General features: G+C 54.7%; 1 protein-coding gene across 3 annotated transcripts; it reads right to left on the reverse strand.

Moving 5' to 3' along the window:
• Positions 1-846: 846 nt before the first annotated feature.
• Positions 847-10,464, reverse strand: LOC101735170 (acyl-coenzyme A thioesterase THEM4). 3 transcript variants are annotated; one of them, XM_031891092.1, is made up of 7 exons: positions 10,438-10,464; positions 4,196-4,293; positions 2,825-2,987; positions 2,564-2,717; positions 2,203-2,313; positions 1,947-2,071; positions 847-1,694 (listed from the first exon to the last, which is right to left on the reverse strand). In XM_031891092.1, the coding sequence occupies exons 2-7, from the start codon at positions 4,283-4,285 to the stop codon at positions 1,669-1,671; spliced, it is 669 nt and encodes a 222-aa protein (XP_031746952.1). In that variant the 5' UTR covers positions 4,286-4,293; positions 10,438-10,464; the 3' UTR covers positions 847-1,668. The 3 variants fall into 3 exon arrangements, with proteins under 3 accessions (XP_031746952.1, XP_031746953.1, XP_031746951.1); XM_031891093.1 differs by lacking the exon at positions 10,438-10,464 and adding an exon at positions 6,827-6,961; XM_031891091.1 differs by lacking the exon at positions 10,438-10,464 and adding an exon at positions 6,392-6,527.
• Between the last annotated feature and the right edge of the window lie 7,119 nt (positions 10,465-17,583).

Consider the following 17,583-nt stretch of genomic DNA (forward strand, 5'->3'; position numbering starts at 1 on the left):
GCAGTGCGACTCCTGACAATAAATATATAAATACAGTCTATAAAAGTGTCCATGGGGGGGGGGGGGGGGGGGGGGGTGAGGTAGACGGACCCCCGGCAGGATCCAGGTTCTGGAGCAGAGAGGGGGGGTTCTGTTACGGCACCATTACTCCCGGGGCGAACAGAGTTCTGTAAATGGTACTGAGTCCAAATTGGATACCCGGTTGCTTCATATTGGGGATACCCCCCCAAACTACATGCACTCACTCCCGGGGTACCCCCCGAAACTACATGCACTAACTCCCGGGGTACCCCCCCAAACTACATGCACTCACTCCCGGGGTACCCCCCCAAACTACATGCACTCACTCCCGGGGTACCCCCCCAAACTACATGCACTCACTCCCGGGGTACCCCCCCAAACTACATGCACTAACTCCCGGGGTACCCCCCCAAACTACATGCACTCACTCCCGGGGTACCCCCCCAAACTACATGCACTCACTTCCGAGGTACCCCCCAAACTACATGCACTCACTCCCGGGGTACCCCCCCAAACTACATGCACTCACTCCCGGGGTACCCCCCCAAACTACATGCACTCACTCCCGGGGTACCCCCCCAAACTACATGCACTCACTCCCGGGGTACCCCCCCAAACTACATGCACTCACTCCCGGGGTACCCCCCCAAACTACATGCACTCACTCCCGGGGTACCCCCCCAAACTACATGCACTCACTCCCGGGGTACCCCCCCAAACTACATGCACTAACTCCCGGGGTACCCCCCCAAACTACATGCACTCACTCCCGGGGTACCCCCCCAAACTATATGCACTCACTCCCGGGGTACCCCCCAAACTACATGCACTCACTCCCGGGGTACCCCCCCAAACTACATGCACTCACTCCCGGGGTACCCCCCAAACTACATGCACTCACTCCCGGGGTACCCCCCCAAACTACATGCACTCACTCCCGGGGTACCCCCCCAAACTACATGCACTCATTCCCGGGGTACCCCCCCAAACTACATGCACTCACTCCCGGGTACCCCCCCAAACTACATGCACTCACTCCCGGGGTACCCCCCCAAACTACATGCACTCACTCCCGGGGTACCCCCCCAAACTACATGAACTCACTCCCGGGGTACCCCCCCAAACTACATGCACTCACTCCCGGGGTACCCCCCCAAACTACATGCACTCACTCCCGGGGTACCCCCCCAAACTACATGCACTCACTCCCGGGGTACCCCCCCAAACTACATGCACTCACTCCCGGGGTACCCCCCCAAACTACATGAACTCACTCCCGGGGTACCCCCCCAAACTACATGCACTCACTCCCGGGGTACCCCCCCAAACTACATGCACTCACCCCGGGGTACCCCCCCAAACTACATGCACTCACTCCCGGGGTACCCCCTCCCATACAGGAATGTAACAGCTCAGCAATAAACCCACAGTACAAATCTAATGCCCAGGGGGGCCCAGTTGCCCAGTTATGGCCTATAGAGTATCTATGGGGGGGGGCTACACTTCTAGAATGGTACAGCCCGGGGAGGTTGATACCAATGAAGCAGGAGGCACGGACATGCGCTTGGTCTCTTTAATCCCCCTCCTTCTGTTCTACGGATCGGCTTTTCCCATTGGCTGGTGTACAACGCACGTGCGTACGGCACCTCAGGGGCCCAACTTGATAAACAGAGCTGGAATAGAACAAAACAAAAGGGGGGGTGAGGGAGGGAGTGTGGCACCGGCCCAGGGGGACCAGGAAGAGCAGGGACACGCTAACAGCCCCGGGGCAGGAAGGGGGGGCACGTGTGGCAGCTGCATGTGTAGCCCCAGGCCATGCTGGGATTATGTAACTCCCCTGTGCACATGGAACATTCCTTCTCAGCACTCACACACAGGGTGGGAGCTGCCATACTGAACCTACTTATGGGGGGGGGGGCACCTACCTGAGGCCTCGGTGTGCAGCACGGCGTCGTCGTGGCTACGGATCTGGCAGCTGGTATACACCTTCCTGCCCTCCACTCGCTCCACCTTGCTGTCGATGATCACCACATGCCCCAACGGGATCGGGCTGTAGGGGGGAGCGAGAAATGGGGGGTCAGTGGGGGTACAATCACCAATAGGGGGGTCAGTGGGGGTACAATCACCAGGAAAGGAGGGTCACTATGGCCGGAATAACGCCCTCGGGCGCCCGACACTCACTTCTTGTAGTTGATGGTTAAGTTGGCGGTCATGACGCTGCCACACAGGTAAACGGCCCCGGCGCCGGTCGTGCTGTCGATGATGGTTGCTATGCAGCCTCCGTGGGTGAAACTGGAGAGAGACGAGAGGGAGATTAGGGACACGGGGAGTCATGTGACCTCGTCTGGGTGTAACTGGGACTCGTGTTTATTTAGTGCTCATGAGTCGGAACCCACGGTGCCTGTTTCCTAGCAACATCTGTAGATCCCGCAGTACCACTCTCTGCCAGCTGGGGGCCGCAGCAAATCCCACAAACGCTGATTAGTGATAAGGTTACTGGGGCTCCCCATTACACCCCTATTGGGGTACCCACTGCACTTACCCCGGGGGTCCCTCTAGGTAGGGCCCCGGCTGGAACAGACACACCATCCTCCGCTCCGCCTTGTTGTAGAACATGGAGTACTCGAAGCCCACTCCGTCCTGGTCCAGGTTCCGCGTAAAGAGACGATTTTCTCTCGTGCGGGACGGGGGGACCCCTTAACCAGAACGGGAGGCGGCGTCATTATAAACGCACAACGGAACTGTAACTCCCTGCACCCCCTTTGCTATATGCGTTTCCATGGCGCCCAGAGACCCAACTTGCCTTTTATGTGATGCACGGTAGCGTTGTAGGAGGGGATCCGCTCCCAGGCTCCTGATTGGCTCCCCTCCATGTACCTGTTGTACAGATCCTGCAGGTTCTTGCTCCACGTGGCGTTGGGCATCGCGTAGTCTCTAATCACCTCCGGGGAGTAGAACCTCGGGGTCTGGGGGGGGGGGAACCCCAATTCAGTAACAAACTCAGTGCCCAATCCCTTCCCCATAAAGGGGAAATAAACCCTCTATAAAAGGATACACAGGTCTTATAGAACTCTCACCTACATTTGACCACTAGAGTGTAAGCTCCTTGGGGCAGGGCCTCCCATTATACCACTAGAGTGTAAGCTCCTTCGGACAGGGCCTCCCATTATACCACTAGAGTGTAAGCTCCTTGGGGCAGGGCCTCCCATTATACCACTAGAGTGTAAGCTCCTTCGGACAGGGCCTCCCATTATACCACTAGAGTGTAAGCTCCTTGGGGCAGGGCCTCCCATTATACCACTAGAGTGTAAGCTCCTTGGGGCAGGGTCTCCCATTATACCACTAGTGTGTAAGCTCCTTCGGACAGGGCCTCCCATTATACCACTAGAGTGTAAGCTCCTTGGGGCAGGGCCTCCCATTATACCACTAGAGTGTAAGCTCCTTCGGACAGGGCCTCCCATTATACCACTAGAGTGTAAGCTCCTTGGGGCAGGGCCTCCCATTATACCACTAGAGTGTAAGCTCCTTGGGACAGGGCCCCCATTATACCACTAGAGTGTAAGCTCCTTGGGGCAGGGTCTCCCATTATACCACTAGAGTGTAAGCTCCTTGGGACAGGGCCTCCCATTATACCACTAGAGTGTAAGCTCCTTGGGGCAGGGCCTCCCATTATACCGCTAGAGTGTAAGCTCCTTGGGGCAGTCTCTCCCATTATACCACTAGAGTGTAAGCTCCTTGGGGCAGGGCCTCCCATTATACCACTAGAGTGTAAGCTCCTTGGGGCAGGGCCTCCCATTATACCACTAGAGTGTAAGCTCCTTGGGGCAGTCTCTCCCATTATACCACTAGAGTGTAAGCTCCTTGGGGCAGGGCCTTCCATTATACCACTAGAGTGTAAGCTCCTTGGGGCAGTCTCTCCCATTATACCACTAGAGTGTAAGCTCCTTGGGACAGGGCCTCCCATTATACCACTAGAGTGTAAGCTCCTTGGGACAGGGCCTCCCATTATACCACTAGAGTGTAAGCTCCTTGGGGCAGGGTCTCCCATTATACCGCTAGAGTGTAAGCTCCTTGGGGCAGTCTCTCCCATTATACCACTAGAGTGTAATCCAGCAGGAACGGCCGATTCTTGTAATAAGTATAGGAATATGGGATAGGGGCAGAGGGTACTTACTGTATAACAGCAGGGCAGTGGGCGGGGGCTCTGCGGCTGCCCGGGGAGGGCAATGCCCCTACGGATGAGCCTGGCACAGCTGCGCAGCATGGTGGCGCCTGTAAGTGAAAGAGCCGGTGAGAGATCTGGAACGACACGGATCAGCAGTCGCTAATGACTGGGTATTGTACAGCAGGAACGCTATGTGCTGATTGGCAGATACAGAGCCGGCACTGAGGGAAAGGTGACAGCTAGTGGCTCTGGGTGAAAGGGAACGGGCAGGGCACTGAGTTCATCGGGAGGATTCCATGTGTATAAATAGAGAGGGACACGGTCCTGAGATCCCCGGGGTCCTGAGTTCAATTCCAGCCCCAGGGGGGTGTATTTCCCCTGTACCTGTGGGGTACCCGCTCCCCCCAAATACCCAGGCGGAGTATGGGCCCCGTCCCACCAGGTCTGGGCTGGGACTCAAATAGGCCCTGACAGAGATACAAATGTGATGGACCTTAGATTGTAAGCTCACTGGGGCAGGGACTGATGGGAATGGGATAGGTACCTTAGATTGTAAGCTCACTGGGGCAGGGACTGATGGGAATGGGATAGGGACCTTAGATTGTAAGCTCACTGGGGCAGGGACTGATGGGAATGTGATAGGGACCTTAGATTGTAAGCTCACTGGGGCAGGGACTGATGGGAATGTGATAGGGACCTTAGATTGTAAGCTCACTGGGGCAGGGACTGATGGGAATGTGATAGGGGCCTTAGATTGTAAGCTCACTGGGGCAGGGACTGATGGGAATGTGATAGGGACCTTAGATTGTAAGCTCACTGGGGCAGGGACTGATGGGAATGTGATAGGGACCTTAGATTGTAAGCTCACTGGGGCAGGGGCTGATGGGAATGGGATAGGGACCTTAGATTGTAAGCTCACTGGGGCAGGGACTGATGGGAATGGGATAGGGACCTTAGATTGTAAGCTCACTGGGGCAGGGACTGATGGGAATGTGATAGGGACCTTAGATTGTAAGCTCACTGGGGCAGGGACTGATGGGAATGGGATAGGGACCTTAGATTGTAAGCTCACTGGGGCAGGGACTGATGGGAATGGGATAGGGGCCTTAGAGTGTAAGCTCACTGGGCAGGGACTGATGGGAATGTGATAGGGACCTTAGATTGTAAGCTCACTGGGGCAGGGACTGATGGGAATGGGATAGGGGCCTTAGATTGTAAGCTCACTGGGGCAGGGACTGATGGGAATGGGATAGGGGCCTTAGATTGTAAGCTCACTGGGGCAGGGACTAATGGGAATGTGATAGGGACCTTAGATTGTAAGCTCACTGGGGCAGGGACTGATGGGAATGGGATAGGGGCCTTAGATTGTAAGCTCACTGGGGCAGGGACTGATGGGAATGGGATAGGGACCTTAGATTGTAAGCTCACTGGGGCAGGGACTGATGGGAATGGGATAGGGGCCTTAGATTGTAAGCTCACTGGGGCAGGGACTGATGGGAATGTGATAGGGACCTTAGAGTGTAAGCTCACTGGGGCAGGGGCTGATGGGAATGGGATAGGGACCTTAGACTGTAAGCTCACTGGGGCAGGGGCTGATGGGAATGGGATATGGGCCTTAGATTGTAAGCTCACTGGGGCAGGGACTGATGGGAATGTGATAGGGACCTTAGAGTGTAAGCTCACTGGGGCAGGGACTGATGGGAATGGGATAGGGACCTTAGATTGTAAGCTCACTGGGGCAGGGACTGATGGGAATGGGATAGGAACCTTAGAGTGTAAGCTCACTGGGGCAGGGACTGATGGGAATGGGATAGGGACCTTAGATTGTAAGCTCACTGGGGCAGGGGCTGATGGGAATGGGATAGGGACCTTAGATTGTAAACTCACTGGGGCAGGGACTGATGGGAATGGGATAGGGACCTTAGATTGTAAGCTCACTGGGGCAGGGACTGATGGGAATGGGATAGGGACCTTAGATTGTAAGCTCACTGGGGCAGGGACTGATGGGAATGGGATAGGGACCTTAGATTGTAAGCTCACTGGGGCAGGGGCTGATGGGTAATACTGACACAATAGTCACAGTGGGAGATCCCGGGATTAAGATCAGGTGAGAGGCCCATGGATCTGACCTTGATCACAATAGGAGGGGCCACAAGGGGGCGTGGCCATGGATCTGACCTTGATCACAATGGGAGGGGCCACTACCCATAAGCCCCTGTATAACGCGGTAGAGCCATTCCCGGCTGTGTATAAAGTGCTGTCCGGTTGCACTCACAGACCGCCCCCCCTAATCCTATTGGTTAATGAGCTCCCCAAGCTTATTATACTCATATTCATGCCAAGCCCCGCCCAGTTACCCCAGTGGGGGCCCCACGGTATGAAATGGGGCTAAGCTTCACCCCAATAGGCCGCCCCAGCATTAAATGCCTGACTAGTACCCGCTAGGCTTTACTTGTCCTTTAATCCCTCCCACACCCGCCGGTACTGACACAGCTCCCAGCAAATCCCGCTCCGCCCCTGCCGAGGTTACACCCGGCCCCGCCCCCTACCCGACACTCCCCCTACCGAGCCCCCCTGCCCCTCCCCTCACTGCCCGGCCCCCGGGTTCATTCCCAAGCCCCTCAGCTCTCGGTAACTTACCGGCTCCTGTACCCGCCGAGTAGCTAAGTGACGTCACCACATCACTCCATGTGCCCTGCAGCCCCGCCCACCATAGCTCCACCCCCCGGAGCCGGCAACTTCCTACATCACATGACAGGGCGCCTCTGGTAACCCCGGGCAACGCGTCCCCGCTGCGTCGGTTCCTGCTGAGCCCGGCGTCCTGTGTGCTGAGCAATGCATTGTGGGAGATAAAGACTGTTCTGCCGCCTTGCAGTCGCCATCTTGCTTGTGGCACTCACAGCACAGAGAGTTCTTTCCCGCCAGGCACAACTTGGGGTGGGGTGCCTTCTAATGGGGTAATACACCTTCCCGCTGCCAGAACCAACTATGCACTATAAGATGGGCCAGACCCTTCCTGCTTTGGCCAATTAAACCTTACCTGCCTACAGCAAGTACAGGGCAAACACTCATTTCTCATTCTCTGTACTTCCTGCTCCTGGGCTGCTCTCTTTCCCATGGTCAGGCAGGAACCTCCCCCTGGGTAAGTGAATCCAATCTCCCCCCAGTACTTACCCAGGTACAGAGCTCTGATTCTCTGTACTTCCTGCTCCTGGGCTGCTCTCTTTCCCATGGTCAGGCAGGAACCCCCCCTGGGTAAGTGAATCCAATCTCCCCCCAGTACTTACCCAGGTACAGAGCTCTGATTCTCTGTACTTCCTGCTCCTGGGCTGCTCTCTTTCCCATGGTCAGGCAGGAACCTCCCCCTGGGTAAGTGAATCCAATCTCCCCCCAGTACTTACCCAGGTACAGAGCTCTGATTCTCTGTACTTCCTGCTCCTGGGCTGCTCTCTTTCCCATGGTCAGGCAGGAACCTCCCCCTGGGTAAGTGAATCCAATCTCCCCCCAGTACTTACCCAGGTACAGAGCTCTGATTCTCTGTACTTCCTGCTCCTGGGCTGCTCTCTTTCCCATGGTCAGGCAGGAACCTCCCCCTGGGTAAGTGAATCCAATCTCCCCCCAGTACTTACCCAGGTACAGAGCTCTGATTCTCTGTACTTCCTGCTCCTGGGCTGCTCTCTTTCCCATGGTCAGACAGGAACCTCCCCCTGGGTAAGTGAATCCAATCTCCCCCCAGTACTTACCCAGGTACAGAGCTCTGATTCTCTGTACTTCCTGCTCCTGGGCTGCTCTCTTTCCCATGGTCAGGCAGGAACCTCCCCCTGGGTAAGTGAATCCAATCTCCCCCCAGTACTTACCCAGGTACAGAGCTCTGATTCTCTGTACTTCCTGCTCCTGGGCTGCTCTCTTTCCCATGGTCAGACAGGAACCTCCCCCTGGGAAAGTGAATCCAATCTCCCCCCAGTACTTACCCAGGTACAGAGCTCTGATTCTCTGTACTTCCTGCTCCTGGGCTGCTCTCTTTCCCATGGTCAGGCAGGAACCTCCCCCTGGGTAAGTGAATCCAATCTCCCCCCAGTACTTACCCAGGTACAAAGCTCTGATTCTCTGTACTTCCTGCTCCTGGGCTGCTCTCTTTCCCATGGTCAGACAGGAACCTCCCCCTGGGTAAGTGAATCCAATCTCCCCCCAGTACTTACCCAGGTACAGAGCTCTGATTCTCTGTACTTCCTGCTCCTGGGCTGCTCTCTTTCCCATGGTCAGGCAGGAACCTCCCCCTGGGTAAGTGAATCCAATCTCCCCCCAGTACTTACCCAGGTACAGAGCTCTGATTCTCTGTACTTCCTGCTCCTGGGCTGCTCTCTTTCCCATGGTCAGGCAGGAACCCCCCCCTGGGTAAGTGAATCCAATCTCCCCCCAGTACTTACCCAGGTACAGAGCTCTGATTCTCTGTACTTCCTGCTCCTGGGCTGCTCTCTTTCCCATGGTCAGGCAGGAACCTCCCCCTGGGTAAGTGAATCCAATCTCCCCCCAGTACTTACCCAGGTACAGAGCTCTGATTCTCTGTACTTCCTGCTCCTGGGCTGCTCTCTTTCCCATGGTCAGGCAGGAACCTCCCCCTGGGTAAGTGAATCCAATCTCCCCCCAGTACTTACCCAGGTACAGAGCTCTGATTCTCTGTACTTCCTGCTCCTGGGCTGCTCTCTTTCCCATGGTCAGGCAGGAACCTCCCCCTGGGTAAGTGAATCCAATCTCCCCCCAGTACTTACCCAGGTACAGAGCTCTGATTCTCTGTACTTCCTGCTCCTGGGCTGCTCTCTTTCCCATGGTCAGACAGGAACCTCCCCCTGGGTAAGTGAATCCAATCTCCCCCCAGTACTTACCCAGGTACAGAGCTCTGATTCTCTGTACTTCCTGCTCCTGGGCTGCTCTCTTTCCCATGGTCAGGCAGGAACCTCCCCCTGGGTAAGTGAATCCAATCTCCCCCCAGTACTTACCCAGGTACAGAGCTCTGATTCTCTGTACTTCCTGCTCCTGGGCTGCTCTCTTTCCCATGGTCAGACAGGAACCTCCCCCTGGGAAAGTGAATCCAATCTCCCCCCAGTACTTACCCAGGTACAGAGCTCTGATTCTCTGTACTTCCTGCTCCTGGGCTGCTCTCTTTCCCATGGTCAGGCAGGAACCTCCCCCTGGGTAAGTGAATCCAATCTCCCCCCAGTACTTACCCAGGTACAAAGCTCTGATTCTCTGTACTTCCTGCTCCTGGGCTGCTCTCTTTCCCATGGTCAGACAGGAACCTCCCCCTGGGTAAGTGAATCCAATCTCCCCCCAGTACTTACCCAGGTACAGAGCTCTGATTCTCTGTACTTCCTGCTCCTGGGCTGCTCTCTTTCCCATGGTCAGGCAGGAACCTCCCCCTGGGTAAGTGAATCCAATCTCCCCCCAGTACTTACCCAGGTACAGAGCTCTGATTCTCTGTACTTCCTGCTCCTGGGCTGCTCTCTTTCCCATGGTCAGGCAGGAACCCCCCCCTGGGTAAGTGAATCCAATCTCCCCCCAGTACTTACCCAGGTACAGAGCTCTGATTCTCTGTACTTCCTGCTCCTGGGCTGCTCTCTTTCCCATGGTCAGGCAGGAACCTCCCCCTGGGTAAGTGAATCCAATCTCCCCCCAGTACTTACCCAGGTACAGAGCTCTGATTCTCTGTACTTCCTGCTCCTGGGCTGCTCTCTTTCCCATGGTCAGGCAGGAACCTCCCCCTGGGTAAGTGAATCCAATCTCCCCCCAGTACTTACCCAGGTACAGAGCTCTGATTCTCTGTACTTCCTGCTCCTGGGCTGCTCTCTTTCCCATGGTCAGGCAGGAACCTCCCCCTGGGTAAGTGAATCCAATCTCCCCCCAGTACTTACCCAGGTACAAAGCTCTGATTCTCTGTACTTCCTGCTCCTGGGCTGCTCTCTTTCCCATGGTCAGACAGGAACCTCCCCCTGGGTAAGTGAATCCAATCTCCCCCCAGTACTTACCCAGGTACAAAGCTCTGATTCTCTGTACTTCCTGCTCCTGGGCTGCTCTCTTTCCCATGGTCAGGCAGGAACCTCCCCCTGGGTAAGTGAATCCAATCTCCCCCCAGTACTTACCCAGGTACAGAGCTCTGATTCTCTGTACTTCCTGCTCCTGGGCTGCTCTCTTTCCCATGGTCAGGCAGGAACCCCCCCCTGGGTAAGTGAATCCAATCTCCCCCCAGTACTTACCCAGGTACAGAGCTCTGATTCTCTGTACTTCCTGCTCCCGGGCTGCTCTCTTTCCCATGGTCCCAGAGCAGTCACAATATATAAGGAGACATGCCGCAGTAGAACATAATTACAGAATTAATTACAGAAACGCCAATTAGAAAGAACACAGTGCAGTACTGCAGCACAGACAGCAGGGGGCAGTAAATAATAGAAGGTATATCCCTGCCCCAGGCCAGCCAGTATATAGAGATGTACCCCTTGTTCTTCCCAGTGACACATGAATTTTCTGTGGCGTATCCTGCCCTCCTGCCCCACCCCAGGCCTTGATTTCCCCTCTCCCTCACTGGCCGGCTGCCCACAACACTGGCCAATCCCTTTGTTGTGTTTTACAGGGGTGACACAGGGCAGAAGAGAAACTCCTTTCTCAGGACACTATAAAGGCACAAGGTCCCACAGGGGGCACCAATTTGGGTGGGGCTGTTATAGGCCTGGGGCACAAGAAATTGAGGCTGAAGAAAGGGCTTGAGCTGCCATAATGTTCCCAGAGCATGCCAGTACATTGTGTGTGTGTGCCCAGGGAATGCCAGTACAGTGTGTGTGTGCCCAGGGCATACCAGTACATTGTGTGTGTGTGCCCAGGGAATGCCAGTACAGTGTGTGTTTGCCCAGGGCATGCCAGTACAGTGTGTGTGTGCCCAGGGCATGCCAGTACAGTGTGTGTGTGTGCCCAGGGAATGCCAGTACAGTGTGTGTTTGCCCAGGGCATGCCAGTACAGTGTGTGTGTGCCCAGGGCATGCCAGTACAGTGTGTGTGTGCCCAGGGCATGCCAGTACAGTGTGTGTGCCTAGGGCATGCCAGTACAGTGTGTGTGCACAGAGCATGCCAGTACAGTGTGTGTTTGCCCAGGGCATGCCAGTACAGTGTGTGTGCCCAGGGCATGCCAGTACAGTGTGTGTGTGCCCAGAGCATGCCAGTACAGTGTGTGTTTGCCCAGGGCATGCCAGTAATGTGTGCCCAGAGCATGCCAGTACAGTGTGTGTGTGCCCAGAGCATGCCAGTACAGTGTGTGTGTGCCCAGGGAATGCCAGTACAGTGTGTGTGCCCAGAGCATGCCAGTACAGTGTGTGTGTGTGTGCCCAGGGAATGCCAGTACAGTGTGTGTGCCCAGAGCATGCCAGTACAGTGTGTGTGCCCAGGGAATGCCAGTACAGTGTGTGTGTGCCCAGAGCATGCCAGTACAGTGTGTGTGCCCAGAGCATGCCAGTACAGTGTGTGCCCAGGGAATGCCAGTACAGTGTGTGCCCAGAGCATGCCAGTACAGTGTGTGCCCAGGGAATGCCAGTACAGTGTGTGTGCCCAGAGCATGCCAGTACAGTGTGTGTGTGTGCCCAGGGCATGCCAGTACAGTGTGTGTGCCCAGAGCATGCCAGTACAGTGTGTGTGTGCCCAGGGCATGCCAGTACAGTGTGTGTGCCCAGAGCATGCCAGTACAGTGTGTGCCCAGGGAATGCCAGTACAGTGTGTGTGCCCAGAGCATGCCAGTACAGTGTGTGCCCAGGGAATGCCAGTACAGTGTGTGTGCCCAGAGCATGCCAGTACAGTGTGTGTGTGCCCAGGGCATGCCAGTACAGTGTGTGTGCCCAGAGCATGCCAGTACAGTGTGTGTGTGTGCCCAGGGCATGCCAGTACAGTGTGTGTGCCCAGGGAATGCCAGTACAGTGTGTGTGCCCAGAGCATGCCAGTACAGTGTGTGCCCAGGGAATGCCAGTACAGTGTGTGTGCCCAGAGCATGCCAGTACAGTGTGTGTGTGTGCCCAGAGCATGCCAGTATAGTGTGTGTGCCCAGGGAATGCCAGTACAGTGTGTGTGTGCCCAGGGAATGCCAGTACAGTGTGTGTGTGCCCAGAGCATGCCAGTACAGTGTGTGTGTGTGTGTGCCCAGAGCATGCCAGTACAGTGTGTGTGTGCCCAGAGTATGCCAGTACAGTGTGTGTGTGTGCCCAGAGCATGCCAGTACAGTGTGTGCCCAGGGAATGCCAGTACAGTGTGTGTGCCCAGAGCATGCCAGTACAGTGTGTGTGTGTGTGTACCTAGGGAATGCCAGTACAGTGTGTGTGCCCAGGGAATGCCAGTACAGTGTGTGTGCCCAGAGCATGCCAGTACAGTGTGTGCCCAGGGAATGCCAGTACAGTGTGTGTGCCCAGAGCATGCCAGTACAGTGTGTGCCCAGGGAATGCCAGTACAGTGTGTGTGTTCCCAGAGCATGCCAGTACAGTGTGTGTGTGTGTACCTAGGGAATGCCAGTACAGTGTGTGTGCCCAGGGAATGCCAGTACAGTGTGTGTGCCCAGGGAATGCCAGTACAGTGTGTGTGCCCAGAGCATGCCAGTACAGTGTGTGTGTGCCCAGGGAATGCCAGTACAGTGTGTGTGTGCCCATGGAATGCCAGTATAGTGTGCGTGTGTGCCCAGGGAATGCCAGTACAGTGTGTGTGTCCCCAGAGCATGCCAGTATAGTGTGTGTGTGTGCCCAGGGAATGCCAGTACAGTGTGTGTGCCCAGAGTATGCCAGTACAGTGTGTGTGTGTGTGTGCCCAGGGAATGCCAGTACAGTGTGTGTGTGTGCCCAGGGAATGCCAGTACAGTGTGTGTGTGCCCAGGGAATGCCAGTACAGTGTGTGTGTCCCCAGAGCATGCCAGTATAGTGTGTGTGTGTGCCCAGGGAATGCCAGTACAGTGTGTGTGCCCAGAGCATGCCAGTACAGTGTGTGTTTGTGCCCAGGGAATGCCAGTACAGTGTGTGTTTGTGCCCAGGGAATGCCAGTACAGTGTGTGTGTGCCCAGGGAATGCCAGTACAGTGTGTGTGTGCCCAGGGAATGCCAGTATAGTGTGCATGTGCCCAGAGCATGCCAGTACAGTGTGTGAGTGCCCAGAGCATGCCAGTACATTGTTGGGGCAGAAAGGGTGCATTTAGTCACACGTTTGCCCCTGTAACCGCAGTTAGAGAGGAAATCCCTAAATGCCGGTGTGATTCACTTCTCCGTGGCGCTCTCACCCCACGCCCCGCACACTCACTCGGGGAGCTCAGCCTCATCGCCACGGTAACTGGGACTGTTTTGCACAAACACAGGCAGTGAGGTCAGAGCATCCCCACCAGGGAGGGGGGAGAGAGTCCCAATCCAAAGTAAATAGGGTGAGTAGCTAGGGGGCTGGGGATTGGCCGAAGCCTCCCCACAGAAGCCCCTCCCTTAGAGCCCCCTGAGCCCTGACATTCAGCTCCTGAGCAAGAAAACAACAAGTTTCAGTTGATGTTGAACTACAATTCCCAACATCCTTTGCCAGGTTCCCCTATTCACGCCTTTATGATCTCTCTCTGAGAAACAGTCCCACATTGTTTTAGGGCCCAACGGCCCAGAATCCTCCCTGCCACCCCCGGCATGGCCATAAACCAGGAGAAAAGGATTGTTCTTTGTACTCAGGAATTCTGGGTAAATATTTGCCCTTCCCAGTGTCCCTGATAAGAACAAGGGCCCCAGTCTGAGCCTCATTGTTCCTTCTGCTCTAGGTAAATATTTACCCTCCCAGTTCCCTTCTGCCTCCCAACCCTCCTCATTCTACCCATTATAATGTATTAGATTGTAAGCTCTTGGGCTCATCAGTCTCATTCTACAACCTAAGGTGGCCATACACGTAGCAATAACAATCTTTCCTATGACCATTGATCATATGAAATGAGGTTTCGTACGATAATATTGATGCATATATGGCCGGCTTAACATGTAAGCTCCTTGTCAAGAGTCTCCCATTATACCACTAGGCTGTAAGCTCCTTGGGGCAGGGCCTCCCATTATACCACTAGAGTGTAAGCTCCTTGGGGCAGGGTCTCCCATTATACCACTAGAGTGTAAGCTCCTTGGGGCAGGGCCTCCCATTATACCACTAGAGTGTAAGCTCCTTGGGGCAGGGCCTCCCATTATACCACTAGAGTGTAAGCTCCTTGGGACAGGGCCTCCCATTATACCACTAGAGTGTAAGCTCCTTGGGGCAGGGCCTCCCATTATACCACTAGAGTGTAAGCTCCTTGGGGCAGGGCCTCCCATTATACCACTAGAGTGTAAGCTCCTTGGGGCAGGGCCTCCCATTATACCACTAGAGTGTAAGCTCCTTGGGGCAGGGCCTCCCATTATACCACTAGAGTGTAAGCTCCTTGGGGCAGGGCCTCCCATTATACCACTAGAGTGTAAGCTCCTTGGGGCAGGGCCTCCCATTATACCACTAGAGTGTAAGCTCCTTGGGACAGGGCCTCCCATTATACCACTAGAGTGTAAGCTCCTTGGGGCAGGGCCCCCATTATACCACTAGAGTGTAAGCTCCTTGGGGCAGGGCCCCCATTATACCACTAGAGTGTAAGCTCCTTGGGGCAGGGTCTCCCATTATACCACTAGAGTGTAAGCTCCTTGGGGCAGGGCCTCCCATTATACCACTAGAGTGTAAGCTCCTTGGGACAGGGCCTCCCATTATACCACTAGAGTGTAAGCTCCTTGGGACAGGGCCTCCCATTATACCACTAGAGTGTAAGCTCCTTGGGACAGGGCCCCCATTATACCACTAGAGTGTAAGCTCCTTGGGGCAGGGTCTCCCATTATACCACTAGAGTGTAAGCTCCTTGGGGCAGGGCCTCCCATTATGCCACTAGAGTGTAAGCTCCTTGGGACAGGGCCTCCCATTATACCACTAGAGTGTAAGCTCCTTGGGGCAGGGCCCCCATTATACCACTAGAGTGTAAGCTCCTTGGGGCAGGGTCTCCCATTATACCACTAGAGTGTAAGCTCCTTGGGGCAGGGCCTCCCATTATACCACTAGAGTGTAAGCTCCTTGTCAAGAGTCTCCCATTATACCACTAGGCTGTAAGCTCCTTGGGGCAGGGCCTCCCATTATACCACTAGAGTGTAAGCTCCTTGGGGCAGGGCACCCATTATACCACTAGAGTGTAAGCTCCTTGGGGCAGGGTCTCCCATTATATCACTAGAGTGTAAGCTCCTTGGGACAGGCTCTCCCGTTATACCACTAGAGTGTAAGCTCCTTGGGGCAGGCTCTCCCGTTATACCACTAGAGTGTAAGCTCCTTGGGGCAGGGCCTCCCATTATACCACTAGAGTGTAAGCTCCTTGGGGCAGGGTCTCCCATTATACCACTAGAGTGTAAGCTCCTTGGGGCAGGGTCTCCCATTATACCACTAGAGTGTAAGCTCCTTGGGACAGGGTCTCCCATTATACCACTAGAGTGTAAGCTCCTTGGGGCAGGCTCTCCCGTTATACCACTAGAGTGTAAGCTCCTTGGGGCAGGCTCTCCCGTTATACCACTAGAGTGTAAGCTCCTTGGGGCAGGGCACCCATTATACCACTAGAGTGTAAGCTCCTTGGGGCAGGCTCTCCCATTATACCACTAGAGTGTAAGCTCCTTGGGGCAGGCTCTCCCATTATACCACTAGAGTGTAAGCTCCTTGGGACAGGGCCTCCCATTATACCACTAGAGTGTAAGCTCCTTGGGACAGGGCCTCCCATTATACCACTAGAGTGTAAGCTCCTTGGGACAGGGCCTCCCATTATACCACTAGAGTGTAAGCTCCTTGGGACAGGGCCTCCCATTATACCACTAGAGTGTAAGCTCCTTGGGGCAGGGCCTCCCATTATACCACTAGAGTGTAAGCTCCTTGGGGCAGGGCCTCCCATTATACCACTAGAGTGTAAGCTCCTTGGGACAGGGCCTCCCATTATACCACTAGAGTGTAAGCTCCTTGGGGCAGGGCCTCCCATTATACCACTAGAGTGTAAGCTCCTTGGGGCAGGGCCTCCCATTATACCACTAGAGTGTAAGCTCCTTGGGACAGGGCCTCCCATTATACCACTAGAGTGTAAGCTCCTTGGGACAGGGCCTCCCATTATACCACTAGAGTGTAAGCTCCTTGGGGCAGGGTCTCCCGTTATACCACTAGAGTGTAAGCTCCTTGGGACAGGGCCTCCCATTATACCACTAGAGTGTAAGCTCCTTGGGGCAGGGTCTCCCGTTACACCACTAGAGAGGCTGGTAACCCATAAATGTGGCACTTTGGCCCCGGGAGTGACTAAGCCTGTGTGTATGTTGCTGACACGTTGTGGTTATTTGGCAGAAATTTTTATGACACCACAAAGTGCAGATGCCTGGGAGCAATATAAAGCATATTATACCTGCAGGAGTTCTATAAGGGACACAGCTCTGTGTGATTGTTGCTCCTGGGAAGACCCCCCCCCCCCGAGACCAATATTTGATTTAATAAATAAAGTAATGGCGGGAATCCCGAGGCGACGCCCAGTTTCGCTGTGCCGGTTCCCAGCGCCGTTCTTGCACTTTCCCATCGGGACATTTCCATTTCTTATGCAGAATTTCAATTTATTCTTCTGAAACTGCGGCGGAACCTGCTGAGCCGGCTGTGGCCCCGCCCCCATTTAATCACTCACCCCTGTCCTCGCCAGGGTTCAAAAACTGTCAATCATTTAAAAAAAAAGAAAAAAAAAAAAAAATGTCTCATCTCAAAAATAAAGACCAATTGCAGTTTTTCTTTAAATAGTAATATCCACATTCAATGCTAAGGTGAACTTCCCCTTTAACTTGAGTTATTACGTGAGACTATTGGCAATGGGTTCATTTATTTGAATAATGGTACTGTGGCATGGTTGCTAGGTCCTATTTACCTGGCAACCAGGAAGCGTCAGGCTGGAATATGAATAGGAGACGGATAAGCAATACAGTTTCAATCTTGCCCCTGGTGGGGCCCCTTTTGCCCCTCGTTGCACTCTTGTACCCCCCCCCCGGCCCAGAACAAAGAGCTCATCCCTTCATTCCTTGGCTCCCAGATAATCCCAGGACTCTAATGAACAGACAATTCCTGGATCTCTTACAAAGGAAGCCCCACCCACACCTGTACCGGCGCCATCTGGACCAGCGCCACCGTATCTGCTGCACCCGCGCCAACTACAACAGGGGGAGGTATGGAGCCCACAGCCTGAGAGAGGAAAGTCTATAGGGTCACAGGGGCTCTTAAATAACATCTATATAGACATTACAACCTTTACAGCACTGCTGGCCAGAAAGGCCTTTGACAGATTAAGCCTACGGAGTTTTAATA

Source organism: Xenopus tropicalis, chromosome 8, assembly GCF_000004195.4.
Source record: "Xenopus tropicalis strain Nigerian chromosome 8, UCB_Xtro_10.0, whole genome shotgun sequence".
NCBI classification, from domain to species: Eukaryota; Metazoa; Chordata; class Amphibia; order Anura; family Pipidae; genus Xenopus; species Xenopus tropicalis.